Consider the following 18,219-nt stretch of genomic DNA (forward strand, 5'->3'; position numbering starts at 1 on the left):
ATATCTGAAAAGATAAATACAGCTATTGAAAACTATTCAAGTCTTCTGTGTCACCTTTCTTTTATAATATCATACATTACATAGAACTTCTAGTCACGATCCCTGCTGTAGCCTATGATTTTCATTGGTCATGACATTTGGAAACAATGTGTAACACTGGATGAAAAAGTAAAATGTAGGCCTGTGTAATAGTTATCAAAGTAACTACAACAATCAACACAATATTAAAAAGACCACTTTAATAATAAAAAACCTGTTTTACATGTATATCACATAAGTTGCAATTGCACATGTACTCACTGTATAAACTGAGAGGAGGAAGTTCTAAACTGAACATTTAAATTGCCCAGTTCAAGCACGCAGCACCTCCACTCCTCAGCACACTGATGTGACATTTGTGTGGTCAAAGTGCAAAAAAAAGTTTATTTTAAAATGAGAACTTAGTTCTGTGGTAGACCGTCAACACATGCTACACTGACTCATTTTCATAGACGGGAAACAAAACAAAATCCACCCCCAAAGAAAAACCTCTCCAAAAATGTATCTAGATTTTATTTTCAAATACAGTCATAAAAAATCTGCTAGATTATTATTGTAAAGTCCTTGTATAAAAATATGGATATTTGTAAAAATCATGGATCAAATGAAACAAAGAATTGATGGAAGATTAAGAATAAAAAGTAATAAATAAAGATAAAATAAATGTTGAAAGTAAAACCACACCTGTTGATCATATTAAAAAGAGTTGGATATCCTAAAAGCACAACTATTATTTAATACAGAAATATACATTATATTAGATATATTAAATGGAGTACATAAAATATCCAGGCTCTCTTGCACACTTCATGGCTTTCATGCAGAAGATGAGTTCTCCTCAATTGGCTCTGAAAGAGATAACACAACTGTGTTTAAAAACTACATGAAAACATTTCCTGTTTTTGTGTGTGTGCAATAATTGAACTGTAGCCGCATTGAAAGCTGTTCCCTTAACCAGCAACAGTTAAAGGTCTTGTGACAGTGACATTTCCTCATAAATGAGATTTGTTTATGTTTAAGCTCACTGTATTTATTTGCTGCTTTTAAACTTACGCTCCAAAACAAAAGGAGTGAGATGTTTGTGTGGGTTACCTGTCCAGGTTCGATAAACAGGAAGCTTGAGCGCAGGGTGTGTGATCTCCACGCACACTCTCAAACGTGCTCCCTCATTTCCTCGGGTTCCATTACTCAAGTTGACTCGGTTTATTTGCAACGCGCCCGTGTCTTCATCTGTGTCTTTGTCACTGTCCTCGTCCAGCTCCGACTTTGTCTCCTCATCCCTGTCGATGTTGTTATTCTCTCCGTCCACTTTTTCATCGATGTACTCTATCCCTTCAGCATCAGGGTCTGTGACTGCATTTTTTGTTTCTGTAAATGAACAACAATTCAAATGAAGGCGCACCAGCACTGACAGATGTTATTACAGTAAAATAGGGAAATTTAAAAAAGTGGATGAAGCCCCTTGGTTTGAAAAGTGAGGCCAACGTGGAAGAGCCTCAGAAACCTGCATTCTTTCTAAAAACCATCAGGGGTGGTTTTATGTAAGACAAAATACATATATACTCCATTGGTCATTTTTGAAAAAATGGCAGATGAATTTAAAAAAAAAAAAAAAAAAATAGGCCTACATTATTTGATATAATGCAAGCTCTATCTGAGATCTCCTACAGTTGTACTCAAGTTTGAGCATCTGCCAATAACCATGGACTAAATTTTATTTCTTGCAAATTAAGAATTCGGGTCCAAAGAGTATAGCAGAGCTTTTGATCTTTTCCTACACCCCGACATGCAACAGAAGCAGCTTTTCATGTAAGGCACATCCTACCAAGTGAATACTCACTCACTCAGTTAACTCTCACACTCATTTAATCACCACATCAACACTGTAAACTCAACTCTTCCATTATGTTCAATTTCTTTTTAGTTGTATGGAAAGAGGACTACGTTTGAAAATGAGCTCAGAATTTTCTGCCAATTTGTAAATAAAACTATATGAACATTTGTTAAGGACGAGTACTTATTGCATGTCCATTCTTCCGTCTCTCCAGCGGTTTGCTCGTCGGACTCGGCAGGCTCGTGGACCTCTCGAGGGCGCACAAACTCTTCAGCTCCCTCTGTCCATCATCTCCTATCTCCTCTGTCTCATTGGACACCAGTGGGGAAAGTGTGGCTCCTCCCGCTGCCCAGACTAATTTGACCTTTGGGTGACCTCCTTTCAACAGGAGGGAGAACACACCGACCCCTACACTGTTCCAACACACTAAGATCGACGGAGGGATGGAGGGAGCGACTATGGGAATGAATCAGAAAGTGTAAGTGAGTTAAAAACACCATAAAGTACGTAAGTCTTCAGCAGACACACTTCCTTACATTTCTAGTTGTTCTCTCAAACTCACAACTTATTTAACTCGTGATGTAATGATGCCTACCAATGTCAACATTCCTCCAGTGTCTCTCAATAGGCTCAGTAAGAGAACAGTGTTCCACTCTACAAGTAATCCCGCCACCTCTCTCCTCCTTCCCCTCGTTTGTTGCCCTCCTCTTCAGTGAAGCTGTGGCCCTGTAGAGTCTGGGATGAGTCTGCATGGGTCCCCACATCTCTCCTCCCGCTATCACCTCATCCTCTCTGTCGTCCCGCTCTCCCTGCCCCAGCTTCAGCCAGGTGACAGAGATGGTTGGAGGGTAGAAATCTGTGATTTCACATCCAAGCATGAAAGGCTGATCCGGTGTAGAAATGGAACGGATGATTTCAGAGACACATGGGCTCTTCATGAAGCCTATTCGGGAAAAAAATTCTCATACATTTTTCTTTTTTTTTTCAGCTTATATTCTTAAATGTATCCCTCATTTTGTCCTGATTTTTTTTTTTTTTACCTCTGGTCTCGCGGGTGACCGGCTGTTTCAGGGCAATGTGGTGGATGCTTACCCACACTTTGGTGCCCCCCCTTTCCAGTTCACTGCGAGGTAGTTTACACTGACTGGAGGCAGAAAAGAAGCCTTCAGAATTGGGTCTAGGTGAGGACGAGGCCTGTGAGGCAACAGGGCTCAGCTCGCTCCCCTCACAGAACCAGCGGAAGGTAATGACGTCTGGATGGAAATGTGATGCCCGGACTGTCATACTGATGACATCTGGAAGACAGAATGTGAGAATGCACAGATGTAGCCTCTCACAACCAGGAAGGTTTTACATGTTTTGAATTGAGAAATAAGTTGAAACCTCACCAGAGTCATTTGGAGTCTCAGTCAGCTGGATTTCTGATACTTCAGGAGCAGCTAAAACAGAAAGTTAAATAAACTCATTAAATAAGTTGAGAAAATTCAAAAAGATAGTTAAAGTGAATAAAATGTTATGTACATAGAATCGTAAACTTCTCTGACACCCTCTCCGACACAATCTTATCCTTGCCCATGTAGGCCACTTGACACTTAAACACCGCCCCCTTGTGGATTGAAATCTGGGGGATGAAGGTGAGTGAGACGATCAGCTGTTGGATGCCACTTCCGGATGAGTGCAGCGGCCCTTGAGTGTGCAGCTTGTAGTAACCCATCTCGTCTCTGGAGGGCAGCAGACGACCTTTCTCTGACACTGGGGAGGTGAGAGTTAGACCGTAGGGCAGATGGATGGTGGTTAGGGGGTTATAGAGGCAGTTAAAATTTGATTTAGAGGTTTCTATCCAGATAAGATCGTAAATTGTTAGCAGAATTAAGGGTAAGAGAGAAAATATGGTTTTATGAGCACTTGCAATTCAAATAGGCTATAACTTATTATAGAAGCCATGATTCATAATGTGTGTTATAATGCCAGTTACCCAAACATAACTCCTGTTTTCCCTTAAAGGTTATAAAGTAGTTTTTCAGAATCTGGCCTTTTTATTTTCTAGCTAAGACGTTTTACCTGCTCTTTTGTAAAGCGTCTCAAGATAACACTTGTTATGAATTGGTTGATTGATAAAGCTGTAGCCTGTATGGAATGTAAAGAGAGGGAAAATTCAAGCCTCGTCTTGTCTATGATTATATCTTCAAGAAACACGTGTAAAATGTGCTCCTCCACCGTACTTGGCAACTGTAACTTAACATACTAGTAAGTCGGTATGCCTTACCAAGAAATATGCAGTGTTGATAGGAGATATTACGTCATTAAGAGTGTAGAAGTACACACACACAAAGGGAAGGTTTCAAAGATGTTTTAGTTGTTTTTAAACCAATGAATTCACTTTAAACCTGTCATTTTGATACAGGGATTTTGAACACAACCTTAGTCTGGCATGACATTTTGGTTTTTATTTTGTAGCTACTGTTCAAACAAATACAATACTAAATGATTATCAGTGTGTCTGTTGTAAACTTACATTTCAGTATTGTAACATCTCACAGTTTTCTTATTGTGTATTTTCTTGTTTATTTGTCCAAAATTTTAAGAAATCGATTTTAAACTGAGTAAAATAAGCTAAACAAATACAGTTTTTGAAGGCTAAACCACTCAATGAAAATATGATACAGCTTTTGCATTATTTCCTTTTTTTCCTCCCCAAATTAGGCCTTTACACAAAACTAAACTTTGTGATCCACTCCAAAATTCCCAAAAGGCTAATCATGTGCTGGGAGACAAATGTTAATGTCAGTTAATGTTGTATATGTGGATGTGTATTCACAGTCTTACCTGTGAGGGAGGTGTCAGAGATAGGCGTGTCATTTAGAAACCATGCAGCCTGGACTCGGTCCACCCTCCTGCCCTCTATGCTCACTGTCACCCTGCCCTTTTGACCGACAGTCACGTGTGGAGGGAGGATGATCCCAGACACAGTCAGAGATTTCTGTTTCTCTAAGTTGGGGATGAAAGAATGCAGATAAAGGAATCTGTGTGTGGGGGTGGGGGTGTCAGGTATTGTGAAGTAATTACAGGGTAAGAAATCTGCATTGTTTTGAGATCAGCAGAGAAATGTGTACTTGAATCGAAAGCCGGTTTCTCTAAACCTGCTGGATCAAGTGTTCCTTTGTGTTCCCTTGTGTTTCTGTTTACTTTACTATAACTAACATGCTTGTTAGTTGAAATGGTTTACCCGGATGACAGAAGCAGAGTTGTTGCAGTGTCATTCTTTGGTTTTGGCTTTAAAGGGGATGATTCAAAGCAAGAAAGAAGACTTTTGACTGAAACTGGTCCTTTATGAAGTCAATTTATTATTTGTTTCAAATATGGCTCTCCGAGAATATACCTGTGCTTCGATACATGAAGCAGGACCTTGTATCCAATTATTTACCTGAGGGGGGTTGCAAGATAATTTATTGAGTGACAATAGTTTCAATGTTTTACCTTTTAAAGCTAAAAATAAGATAACACATTCTTAAAGGGAAGATGTCATTTTGTGTGGCTAGTTGCATGTACCACTGCTGTAATTTCAAGGGCCCTTCTGACTCACCATCCCTTCTCCTCCAAGAAAACCCAAAACAGAGCAGGAACACCAGCACAATAGAAATAGACATCATAGCCACTGATGCTTTGGCAGATTTGGTCAACACTGGTGCCTCATCTGAAAGGAAACAGACTCAAACTCTTATAAAGAACCAAAATAAAGAAGAAAAAAAAGTTGCAAACAAATGAGATATTTCTTCCAAAGTTTTTTATGTTTGTATTTCTTAAAAGTTTTCCTTAGCATCTGATTTAAGAGGTGTATGCGTCAAATGTGAAAAATATTCAAATGAATATAATATAAAAGACTGAATGCGACAAATGGGTGTGGTCTTGTGTATTGTCCTGTGCAAAAAAAGTCTCTTAAAATATCTAAAACCATACCTCTGGGATCCAGTAACTCTAGAAACGATGAGCCACTCACTGGGTGCAATACCCCGGGTTGGTTTACTGCACACTCCACCTTCCCACCTTGCTCTCTCTGCTCTGCACTTAAAGTATAATAGCGCCTGGTTCTAAGGGTCCCATCAGGGTTTTGGTCAGTGGTAGGGGGCTCGGGGAGGACTGTACCATTTTGAAGCCATGACACAGACACTTCCTCTGGGTAGAAACTCTCCACGTCACAGTAAAGAGTGAGAGGAATGTTGTCCGATTTGGATGACACGGCAGAAAGCTTGACAGAAGGGAGATCTGAGGAGTGATTGAAAACATAATCATCAGTAGAACAAAAAACCTTTGTGAAAGCTGCGCAGAAATAATTGATGGAACTTGATTTTCTAGTCCTACCCAGTAAAAAAAAATGTGATGACTCATTCAATTAATTTATAATGATGGAATGTGTCTCTCACTCACAGGTGATATTGAGTTGGAAATCCAGTTCTTGATGCCGTCCACCATGTGATACATGGCACCCAAAGGTCACATTCTGGTCCTCACGAGAAGGAAAGAAGGTCAAGTTGCCAATAGCCATGTAGTACCCATCTGGAGTCAGTTCACCTTCAACAATATATGAAGGTTGAATCACTTGCCCGTCTCTGATCCAAGAGAAAGACACAGGAGGAGGGTAGAAACTGTCTGCGCTGCACTTAAGCTGGCTTTCTGTTTCCAACACCACCCACTGCTGCGGGACAGACAGAATGGGGGAGGCTAAAAAAGGGATAGAAGAAGAACATTTGGTAAAATCAAAGAATACAAAAGCTTAAATGTGCACTAAGTAAATCCTTGAATCTCAACAATGACATACCTAGGATACTAAATGTAGTGTTACTGAAATGCAGCATTGTGGAGTTGTAGCTAATGGTGCATTCATACAGCCCCTGCAGTTCGAGACTGGCTCGGAGGATGGTCAGTGAAAAGTCCCCATTGATGAAATCACCGGTGTCCCAGCGAAAGCCTTCCTTTATTTGCGTCACAGCTTGAGTGAATGAGGCAATGTCAGAGCCGTTTTTTGTCCAGCCAGCTTTGATGAGAGACTTGTCTATTTTGTCCACATAAGGGGGTATCGTCACATTGCAGGGGAGGGTGGCATTTGAATTTGGGCTGGCTTGTATTCCAGATGGAGACACTGAAGGAGAAAGACACATTTTAGATGTAGAGAGAAACAGAGCCTTTACATTAATGAGGCTTCTTTCTCTCTTCTCAGTAAGGTCTGTAGATATTCATAGATTGGCCCTTGATATGAATGGTGAGTCTGATATCCTACTGAAGTTATAAAAATACACAAAACAGAGGGGAGTATAATATAAATCTCAGTTTAATACTTTAATGTAATCAAACAAGTTTCTTACTCTACTCAAGCAAACATGTAACACTAGTAATTTATGCTAACATGTTTCCCATGCTACCCGGTTATCTTCCCCAGCTATATTATACACATTAAACACACACTAAACATTAGGGTGACCTCTCTCAACAATGTTTTTTCCCCTAGGTTATTCAATGTACACGTCCCTACTTTAGTATGTTGAAGTCACCCACCTACTTATTGGAGCCTACTGAACCCAGACAAACCTACTTCCTCATGTTATCAGGCCATTTCTTGACTTTGGAGTGAACATATTTTAATCTTCAAACTGCACTAATTTTTACTATCAACATAGCCCTTAACAATTTAAGTTAACAGGACTCTAGATACAGGACCCCTGGAACATGGGAATGACTAGACCAACTAACATGGGTGTTACTCTTATGAGGCAATAAATCATCAAAAAAAGATATGATCTTCCTCCTACATGTCAAAATGAGATCCCTTTAAGCAATAAAGCCCACTTTGTACAGCAGTAGCTTTGCTTCCATGGTCTAACCTATTCCGGTGTGACATTTAGACTAACTAATATCTGCTAATGTTAGCTATGTTAGCAAAACAAGATTAGGCTGTAAAACTGACATTTATGAGTCAGACAGCTTTGACTCTGTAGTTGTGCTTATGTGAAAACAGACAACAAATACATGTAGGTGGTTTTATAACAGATTTAAAACAAGGCTTAAAATATAGTACCAAACTAGAATTTAAGCTAATTGTCCCTACAGCCAAAATACAATCTGCAATACAACTACAAAAAAAACCAATATAACATCTTATCTCAGGCTTGGTAAACAATTGTGAAGTTTCTTTATGTAACTTAGAACGTGTCTAAAGAAAGAGCAGTTTTGTGAAAATATCCACTTCACATTCTTTCTTTTTACCCCCAATTGTAAATCAATAATCAAGGTACACTTCCTTGAATCAGTGTAAATATAAAGCCTTTAAGTCTTGTCTGGCCACGCATTCAGCTTAATTAGTAACTAGTACAATAAATACTTGTCGGCAGGTATAAAGCTGAGCACTTAAGAATTTCTCTTGTGTGAAGTGTTTATGTTGCACTCCTTGAGACTAATTATCAACTTTAGTGAAGTGAATTCTTTACTTTGGGTAAGTATGTATTTTTACAACAAAAGAAAGAAATGGTCTCAGCATGAGAGCAGAAAACATCATACTGATGCACCAACGAAACAACACTTTCTTAAACTTTGATCAACATTCAGATCTATTTCAGTTCTTTAAAACATTCAGGTAATTTGTTTGGGTCTGAGATTTTCTACTGTATCAAAGGATGATCAAATTTTAAATCTTGAAACTATCGCAATTACGGTCTTTACATTATTTTATTTTTGTAATGCATACAGGAAAGTGTGCAGTGGTTTCTCTTATTGACAGTAAAACATTTAAACTGTTATTTCAACTGAATGAGTTTATTCTTTACGGCCTAGGCTGGACAGGGAGCAAAATTGTTTATCACTATATGACATAGTGCAATATCGTTTGTCATATTAAATAATATAGATGTAAAATTGTACCTTTTTGTTAGAAATTCAAATGAGAGACATTTTGGGAAATAGCCACATTGGAATGTGCAGTTTTTTTTGCCATTATTTGTATTTTAAAACTTTACAAACACACACAGCACTTTATATTATTATATAGACAAATCCTGATAACTCCACCAATGCATGAAGCAGTCCTATAAGCAGCCATATCAGTATTATAGCAGAGGACATGTCTGAACCTAACTGGTATAAAATTACTTAAATCTAAAACACAAAAATGCCTTATACTTAAACTAATAGTGGCATCACTCTTGGTATGCCATATTACAAAAAAAAAGTAGGTCAGGTACATGCTGACACTAATATGTCAGAATTTGACCACAATGCATCAGTACTTTTAAACTTACTTTAAGAATTGGACCACAATGCATTAGTACTCTAACACTTACTTAAACTTCCACTCAGTTAAATAAAACATATCACAGCTACACAAACAAATGATTCACATCAGGACTGTAAAATGTCTTGTACCTGGCCTGAATATTCAGAGCCCACCTGAGATAGCTCAAATGTTATCATTAGGTGAAGAATCAACAATGCAGCTTTGTGACAGCCCATTGAATGTAATGACACAATACTCACCATGCTTTATGAGAGTCAGGAAGACGACGTAGATGAGGACTTTACACCGCATGGCCAAGCTTGTCTTGAGTCCAGGATCTTATCATCGGGCCCTTTTGCTGTCTTATATAGAGCTTTGAGGTGACAGGGGGCGTGTTCATCCAGCCACATGGGAAATAAGAAATATTGTCCCTGGGCCTCCAAGGAGTGAAAGGAAGCCCTTGATATATGGCGTCCTCTTAAACGAGCAAGCCCAAGAGCACTGACAGAGCGAAAAGGGAAGGGAGAGATGTGCAGAGACACACAAGTGGGCAAACAGGTCACTTAAAATTCAGACAGGCCTCTGGCCAAGTTTTTGGGGCTACTTTACATTGGTGCAGTGTTCCTATGAACAAATGGAGAGGGTAATCCTGCTGAGCTTATGTGGGCAAACACTCAGGCAAGACTACAACTCTTTTATATCAGGGTAAAAAGTTAGTGTGGTGTTGAATTTGGAGAATAAAAACTTTCTGCACAGACTTTTTGTCTCTCCACACAGCTCCTGCTGTAATCACCCCTTTGATTGGAGTTAATTTTTAGCCAGAACAAGTGATTGATGTTTGCAGCAAAAGGTGCAGTCTTTTTCACCCCCTTTCAGAATATGTTTTAGTTTGTTTAACTCTGCTCTTGGCCACATTGAATGTGGTCGTTTTTTATTTGCAGTTCACACAGGGTATCTGTGTCACAGAGTTGAAGTGTTGGCTCTGACAGCTTTCTTTTCTCTCGTAATCTGCTCTTCTCTAGTTTCTTTAGGGAGAGACAAAAGTTGGGCTGGAAAGTGATTAGAAGAAGTGATTAATGTGTTCCATTTCTTTGTTTGTGTTTGGTACTTTGGTGCTCAAACTGTTACGACTAGTACAAAATCTGGACCCAAAAGCACGACTCAGACAGGCAAGATATAGGTACAAAAAGTTTATTCCAAACGTGACTCGAAAAGGTGCAAGGTGCAAGGGGGGAGGGGTAGTGCGAGGTCCCAAATGGCAGTGTCCGTGATCCCAGTGGTGTCCAAAAATGCACAGGTGAGGTGAAGAAAACACAAAAGGCGATCTGGGGCAAGGCAGAGAAGGCAGGCCTTATGTTTTGGCTGCTGAGCTGGCAGCGGCCGGCGGCGGCCAGCAATATAGCAATATAGCTGTGAGACAGTTGCTGCCGACAGGCCGGTTTGGTGCTGCGGTGGCCCCGCAAAATCGTCATTTTGCGTCACTGGAAGCTCCTTTTCAGACTTAGAAATACAAAGATTTCCCATCTCAGGGGAAAATGAGGGCAGGATGCACGACCATTCAAAAATACTACCAGGTTTAAAGTATCCCTTTAAAGAAGTTGTGTCCAAACACATTGATGTGTTATAATTATAACCCATTCATGTAATTTATAAAGACATCCATGTTAATATATAATTATTATATAATGTATTACAAAAATGGTGACAGGCCTTCGGTTGCTGAGAAGGAATCAAATCAAGCTCGCAACAAGTCTTTGGGGAAAACTGTATAGAAGTAAAGAAGTAGAAGTAAAAAACATATTGATGTCGCCAAAATAAAACCAGCACAATCTCATCCTGTATGACAGTTAAGAAAGGAAGGAAAGGCCATTTAAACTATTGGCTTGTTATCACTTGACACATGAAAAAGGAATGCACTCTTTAGTTCATTTTGTTTTGTTATAAAGTGATAAATGGTGAATTCACAACATAACATAATATATGACCTGTACTTTGGTTACCACTGTAGGAACATTTTGAATGTGTTAAGATAAAGGAATTACTTTGAGGCAATTTCCCAGATGAAGCCTGAGGTATCTCGAGAAACAGGTTTGAGTAGGGAGTGGGTACTATAAACAACGCACAAGTGTGGCTGAGGACAAAGCAAGAAGCTATATTAAAAATCAGACAGTCAGTAACAGCACAGTATGGCAGCCTCGACTGAATGGATACTCATCTTGTGTATAGTACTGACTGGACAAGGTGAGCTTTTACACAGAGTTTACACTTGAAACTCTATCTATTAGCATTCTATTATAGGACAGTTTAAACACATTTTCAAGAATAACATATTTAACAAATATATAATTGAACAGTCATTGAGAAGAACCGAATCAATATCAGTTGTAAGGTCTGTACCGTCTACCAATTTATGTGTAATACATTATATTTGTTGCTTTTGTTACTTAGTTATCCGTATTCTGACTTCCGTATTGACTTTATTTTTGTAAAGCTTAGCCTTTGATTAATTTATTAAGCTAAAAAGATGAAAGGGGAAGGACAGGATAAGTTATTTAACTTCATCCTCCTCCCTTTTCGAACGTGGACTGGTTAAGGAAAAAAATCGAGCCACTACAGAAAGTATGTTTGATTGTTGTTTGCTTTGTTTGTAATGTATACTTTTATTTTATTTTTAAAACATGTTTAAAATAAAATGAAAATGAATTAAATGGAATTGTTATTAACTATTAGTAACTATTTTTAAAAAATACATATTTACATATATGTTTGGTATATTGATTTCCAACAAACATATAACATGTGTTGTACTTAAAAAATAAAGATTGTGTTCATGTATGTCTCACATATGAGTATTTGCAAATGGACTGGGCATTTTTGGCATAAATTGCTCATTTCATGTAATAATGATAATGATCAATAAATCATCCAGAATGAGAGATTACATATATGATTATTACAAATCGCATGAAAATATGCATACTCTTGCTACTTCACTTTAAAACTAATTTGCAGAAGCATAAAAAATAAAAAAATTGTATTACAAATTCTGTAAACAACACATTAAACCAGGTGGCAAGCACACTCCTTATTTTGTTAGTTTCATCCTGTTTACAGTCTATGGTTCTAACACGTTTTTAGAACATAGAAACATTACAATTAACATTGACCCATTTTCTGTTATTTGTGGGGTTTTTTCAGTTCCTTCCTTAGAAAAAAGGGTGTGGTAGGCTATTTTCTACAGCTTCACCTGTCAACACACCTGCTCCAAGGACATAACAATGTTTAAATGTTGCCTGTCAAAGTAAAACAAAAAATATTTATTGTCTTAAACTTGAGTTAAAAAAAACAAGATTGACTTTAAGGCTTACTATGCAATTTTTTGATCCAGCAGATGTCGCCCTTGAGCATGAAACCAAAACAACTCACGCTGCATTGTTGTGTTAGCATGCTAATGCTAGTGATCTTTATTATGCTCGTATCTTCACACTGCATGTAAATTTACCTGAAATGACCGTGATCTAGAAACACAGTTAAGCAGTGAGTTATTCTTCTTTTCTCTAATTCCTCAATTAAACAACTTTTATACGCGAGGGGATGAGCCGGTCGGCCGTCCTGACGATGTAAACAAACTGAAGATAGGACTCGGAAAACTCGGAAAACATCACAGAGTTATTTTCAGAGGATATACTTGATTTCCATTACATTTAAGTGTGAAAAGTTGCATATTAAGCCTTTAAGGCAATTCAATTTAAGTACAACAATTAAACACTCAACAAACCTCCATAAACTGTACTTCACTAGATGACCCCTGTAGAAAGTTTTACGGACTTTCTGAACAAAATTGTTGATATAATCAGCTGCTGTTGCGTATAATTCTAAGTAATGCATAAATGTTACAAATCCTAAATACTAAGCCCACCTTGTTATTTAAAATAATGTTTTATGCCCCACTTTAATTGCATGCCAGAGAGCCAATTTGGCTCTGACTTGTTTCATTGGTATGGTAAACTGTTGATTACCAAACCAAGATATATTTGCTGTTGAAGTTCAAAAAGTCTGGGAAGCATGCCTAGACATTTTACTGACCATGTTAATGTTGAAACATTAAATCAATTTTTCACGGATATGTTAATGCACAGTTCCTTCAGGCTCATGCAACAGATGGAGTTTTAAGGCGTTGCTTGAACTCTACCACCACCCTGTGTCTGTGTTCGTTATCTACACTACTGACAAATATCCATGTAAAAGTTAATGTGTTAAGCAATTAAAGACACAAACATTGAGGTAAACAGATGTAAGTAACTTGCATATTCCTCTTTTCTGCAGGGTCAAAGGCACAGGGTAAGTATGGTCACAATTATTCCCAGTTAGTAAATGCTCTTAATGATGTAATATGGTCAGTACATACACTGCCGTAACAAGCAGAACACATACAGCAGCAAATGAATGCACTATTTCCCCTGAAACACTATTTGCTCTGTCAGACTGTGGAGTGGCACCTTTGAGGACAAAGATAGTGGGTGGTGACACTACCACAGCTGGGTCATGGCCCTGGCAGGTCAGTGTGCACTTTCAATCGAGTGCAAATCGAGCACACATCTGTGGAGGGACCCTCATCACCGACCAGTGGGTCGTCACAGCGGCTCACTGCATCTTATCGTAAGATGTTTTCTTATTTTCTATGCTTACAATTCGCAGTCCCAAAACATTCAAAGTCTTCACAGGTTTAAGTATTAATAATACAGTAACTATGCTTCCGGAAAAACAGATAAGAAAAAATATTGAATAGAAAAATACTTTTTAACTAGATAACAGACAGTTAGAAGATACTGTCTAGTTCGGTCCAGTATTATTGTGTTGTCTTGTTTGTGTTTTATGATGTAAAGCCACCTTGGGTCCCTTGTAAGGCGTTTAATAAATTATTATTTTTTAACATTTTATAATGTCTGACTTTTCTTTCATACAACAGCATTTTAAAAAAAACTTGGCTTGTTTTACATAAACAAACACATGTTAAAGTTTTAGGAGGAGCTTTTATTTTTTTTTAATTGCATGGTGGTCTTTGCCTCCTGGATTAATTCTCTACAATTACCATCCCTGACATTCAGGTCAGCCTTTTGCTTACTTTGACTGTCAACTGCGTTTACTTTCATTGTGTTAGCACAGCCATTCAGCAAATTAAACACACATCCAATCAAGACTGAACACAGGAGTTTGTCTTTGTAGAAGTCCTTGTGAAATTTGATTTCATGAGCAAAAGATAAATCAGAGGTATTGTAGGGATGAAACAGCTTCTCAAAGGTAGCCTATAGATTACTTTGCTGTTAACTTGGTCCTATTTTCTGTAAAATTCACACTGAAAGTAAGACTCAGTGAGAATGGCCCTTTTATTCTAAATTTTCTACCAGATTAAGATCAGTGAGATATTCCCCTGCATGTTCCACATATGGAATATCTAACATCAGTGTAGTAGCTCAGCTATGCAGAAAATAAAACACACATCAAACAAAGGTGGAAGACAGAAGTTTGCCTTAGAATGATTGGAGAAAAAGGTCAAACATCAGATCTATTAAACCTTCTGGAAACTATTTAGCAGCCATAGAATAAAGACAGGGGGGCTCCTCATGCAACAGACTTTCAAGTACATTCAATGACTGATTTACTGGAAATTAATCTTTATTTCTTTCTTATTCCAGTACCTTACCTAACGTGTGGACTCTCTACTTCGGAAGAGAAACTCAGGGTGGCCCTAATGTTAATGAGGTGAACCGCTCTGTGTCCCAGGTCATTGTTAATCCTAACTATAACGACACTTTATTTAACAACGACATCGCCCTCATGAAGCTTACCAGCCCTGTCAATTTCACCGACTACATCAGACCTATCTGCCTGGCAAGTAACTCCAGCCAATTCCACAATTCCACCCTCTGCTGGGCCACTGGCTGGGGCAGAACGGGAAAGGATGGTGAGTATCTGGATGGAGTACATCAAGCTCAGACAGAGTTAGCATTCAGACTTGTGAGGACTGTCACTGAACTTTGAGCCAAAACTAAGGTGATTCTTGTGGCAATGTCTATCAGTAGGGCAACCAATTTGGTCCAGACCCAAATATGTTAACATATATTGAATGGATTGCCAATAGAAATACTAAAATGTTTATATTCACCAGAAAACCAGATACCTTCTAATCACATTAGCACACTCACACAGGCATTTCCTTATTGCATGGATGTTCCCAGGCAGCAGTACAAAGGTCCGTCTCTGCCATCTACATACTCCATGATGTTTTGGTAATTCAGGAGTGCACTGTCACAGAAACAAAGTATTGAAGAAATTATTTGAGATGAGATGAGATGAGATGAGATTCAACTTTATTGTCATTACACATATACAAGTATAGAGTAACGAAATGAGGTTTGGCATCTCACCAGAAGTGCAAATAAGCAGAAAGTGCAAGAGTCTGTGCTATGTACAGTAATTACAAAATTTACAGATGTAGACAAAAAAAAGTGAATTATTAGGTAAATCTGGATGGCTGGATTAATGGGATGCAATAAATATAAATAAATGCTATAAATAAGTAATGCTACAAAATAAGTGTGTTTTTAGGATTATAATATACAGATTAAGGTGCAGTGAGCATGCTATACTAATAATATACAGATTAAGATGCAGTGAGCATGCTATACTAGTTTACAGATAATATAAAGAATATGGACATAATATGAACATACTATAATACAATAATACAGATGGATGAGAGATGTGTGTGTGTGACCAGGAAGAGTGGTGGGGGGATTATGGGTGTGAGGTGATATGCAGGGGAAAGGGGGGGGTCAGCAGGGGGCGGAGAGAGAGAGGGAGAGAGAGAGAGAGACAGAGTTCAGAGTTCGGGGGGGTAGAGTTCAGTAGAGAAACAGCTCTGGGGAAAAAGCTGTTCCTCAGTCTGCTGGTTCTGGTCCGGAGGCTTCTGAAGCGCCTGCCGGAGGGCAGGAGGGTAAACAGTCTGTGGGCAGGGTGGGAGGAGTCTTTAAGGATGCCATGAGCTCGCAGACAGCGTGTTCTTTGGACATCCTCAATGGCAGGAAGTGGACACCTTGTGATGCGCTGAGCGGTTTTTACCACCCGCTGTAGCGCCTTACGGTCTGTTACAGAGCAGTTTCCGTACCAGACTGAGACACTGAGAAGATAAACAAAACAGAATGCTTTATGCATAGCAGGAAAAAAACATTTACTGGCCCAAAGACACAATGTCATTTTTTTATTATTTTGTTTCTATTTTAGTCCGAGACCATTAAATAAAATCCACTTAAACTGTGTAAAAGTATAACAAAATATATAACTCGTGATTTCATATTTCCTCCCACAGAGCCCCTCCAAGCCTTTGATAAACTACAGGAGGTCCAGATTCCTGTCGTTGGAAATAAGCAATGCACCTGCAACTACAAGCCAGAACCACTCGTAAACATCACTGACAAAATGATTTGTGCTGGGCAGGAGAACAAAGGAGCATGTCAGGTTAGAACAACATCTTATTAAATCAGGAGAGACTTCCGGAAATTTCCCAAAAAGAGAATTATTCGCACATAAATTAGAATAATTTCTTTAATCTTATTAATTCATTTCTAACTTCAATCTTTTTCCTGTTAAGATGTTATTGCCCATGAGAATGTGTAACCCAGGCTAATTAAGTTTTAATCCATGCATTTTTACCAGAAGCGTCATTAACTCTGTTTTGTCCCCTCTGTTTTAGGGAGACTCTGGTGGACCTTTGCAATGCAAACAAGGTTCAGTGTGGATCCAGGCGGGCATAGCTAGTTTTGGAGTGCCTTGTGCTCTGGCTAATTTCCCTGAAGTTTATTCCCGAGTTTCTGAATTCCAGACATGGATCATGGATCAAGTGGCTGGGGCAAATGTTAGCTTTGTGACCTTCACCTCCAATGGCACTGACCCAGACAGCAGCTTTGACTGTCGCAGTTCAGACTCTGTAAATGCAACGACAGCACCAGCCAGGGCAACAACAAGTGAAAGTGAGATTATATTGGTTCTCATGGCAACATTCTTCCAGCTTTACATTTGATCTCTATAGCATTGTGATGGACGTCTTCATGAATTGATATTCTGTTGGGCAATATTTGAATGATTGTACATGATCTAGGTGTCAATGCACTGTATTGCAGGCAGAGAACTATAATTGCTCTTAATTCATGACTTGCAATTATTTCTTATCCTATTTGTTAAATTGTATTACTAACAAACTTGATTTAATACAGACATCTTGTATGACATACCAATCAATTTTATCATTTGGACTACAAAGCACTAAACAATGTAACCAATAATAATAAACAGATATATAATACAAGATTTGTATTGCTTTATTAGTCACAGTGGGTTGACACAACAAAACTCTTGACCTTATTAACCCTCAAACAATAAAGGGTTAGAATCACTGATAACAATAAATTAAGGACCTGATATAAGATATTTCTAGATGTTCATTGTTACCAATAAACATTTACTGTAGTTTGAACACAATGGGATGTGTATAACTTTTGCAGGTATCTTTGTGAAAACAGCCGCATTGAAATGCTGCAAATGGTGAGTTGTTTGTTATAAAGAGTAGGAGTGGCCTTTAGCATAGGCATTATCATGTCAAATTAGCAGTGTTAGCACATTAGTTGGCATTGTCCCTTGTAATGATAACTCGGTAGTGCATGAGTGGCACACCTTTCTCAAGTCATGATAGTGGTTTCAAATAAAAAGGTTAGTCGGCTGTCATGATTTGGTTTTGTATTTTGTATATTTTCAGTGTTTCATTCTTTCCTAGTGTTGCTTGTTTCCCTTGTGTTAATGTGTCCTTGTGTATGTTTAGTCTTTAGTGTTTCCTGGGTTCTTTTGTAATTTCTTCTCCTTGTGTCTCTCGGTGTTCTAGTGTGTTTTGTTACAGTCTTGAATTCTCTATGTTTCATGATTTAGATTATAGTAGTCCCCAGTGTTGTCTTTACTCCTGCCTCTGTGTGTCCTCACCTGTGTCTTGTTAGTCTCACCTGTGTTTGATTATCCCTGTCTATTTAGTCTCAGT

General features: G+C 38.4%; 2 protein-coding genes across 3 annotated transcripts; one reads left to right on the top strand and one right to left on the bottom strand.

Moving 5' to 3' along the window:
* Positions 1-219: 219 nt before the first annotated feature.
* On the bottom strand, positions 220-9,595 carry si:ch211-180a12.2 (uncharacterized). 2 transcript variants are annotated; one of them, XM_065949318.1, is made up of 13 exons: positions 9,395-9,595; positions 6,690-7,010; positions 6,299-6,592; positions 5,831-6,136; positions 5,457-5,567; positions 4,700-4,861; positions 3,395-3,709; positions 3,262-3,312; positions 2,914-3,168; positions 2,469-2,816; positions 2,057-2,329; positions 1,132-1,407; positions 220-887 (listed from the first exon to the last, which is right to left on the bottom strand). In XM_065949318.1, exons 1-13 carry the CDS (start codon positions 9,444-9,446, stop codon positions 856-858), a joined length of 2,796 nt encoding a protein of 931 aa, XP_065805390.1. In that variant the 5' UTR covers positions 9,447-9,595; the 3' UTR covers positions 220-855. The 2 variants fall into 2 exon arrangements, with proteins under 2 accessions (XP_065805390.1, XP_065805391.1); XM_065949319.1 differs by having other exon boundaries at positions 3,395-3,625; positions 9,395-9,593.
* A 1,648-nt stretch (positions 9,596-11,243) lies between these two features.
* zgc:123217 (uncharacterized protein LOC641414 homolog) lies at positions 11,244-17,499 on the top strand. The gene is made up of 6 exons (XM_029278247.2): positions 11,244-11,375; positions 13,461-13,475; positions 13,619-13,793; positions 14,831-15,099; positions 16,504-16,652; positions 16,888-17,499. The coding sequence occupies exons 1-6, from the start codon at positions 11,321-11,323 to the stop codon at positions 17,212-17,214; spliced, it is 990 nt and encodes a 329-aa protein (XP_029134080.2). The 5' UTR covers positions 11,244-11,320; the 3' UTR covers positions 17,215-17,499.
* Positions 17,500-18,219: the final 720 nt, after the last annotated feature.

The sequence above is a fragment of the Labrus bergylta genome, chromosome 21 (genome assembly GCF_963930695.1).
Source record: "Labrus bergylta chromosome 21, fLabBer1.1, whole genome shotgun sequence".
NCBI classification, from domain to species: Eukaryota; Metazoa; Chordata; class Actinopteri; order Labriformes; family Labridae; genus Labrus; species Labrus bergylta.

Excerpts from the sequence above, each read along its gene's own strand:
- si:ch211-180a12.2 (XM_065949318.1), bottom strand. The coding sequence starts at position 9,446 with ATGCGGTGTAAAGTCCTCATCTACGTCGTCTTCCTGACTCTCATAAAG. Across the intron at positions 3,313-3,394 it reads AGAGAAGTTTACGATTCTAT|CTGCTCCTGAAGTATCAGAA; the intron begins GTACATAACATT and ends TTTCTGTTTTAG. Across the intron at positions 2,817-2,913 it reads GGTCACCCGCGAGACCAGAG|GCTTCATGAAGAGCCCATGT; the intron begins GTAAAAAAAAAA and ends TTTCCCGAATAG.
- zgc:123217 (XM_029278247.2), top strand. The coding sequence starts at position 11,321 with ATGGCAGCCTCGACTGAATGGATACTCATCTTGTGTATAGTACTGACT. Across the intron at positions 15,100-16,503 it reads GGGCAGAACGGGAAAGGATG|AGCCCCTCCAAGCCTTTGAT; the intron begins GTGAGTATCTGG and ends TTCCTCCCACAG. Across the intron at positions 16,653-16,887 it reads AGAACAAAGGAGCATGTCAG|GGAGACTCTGGTGGACCTTT; the intron begins GTTAGAACAACA and ends CCTCTGTTTTAG.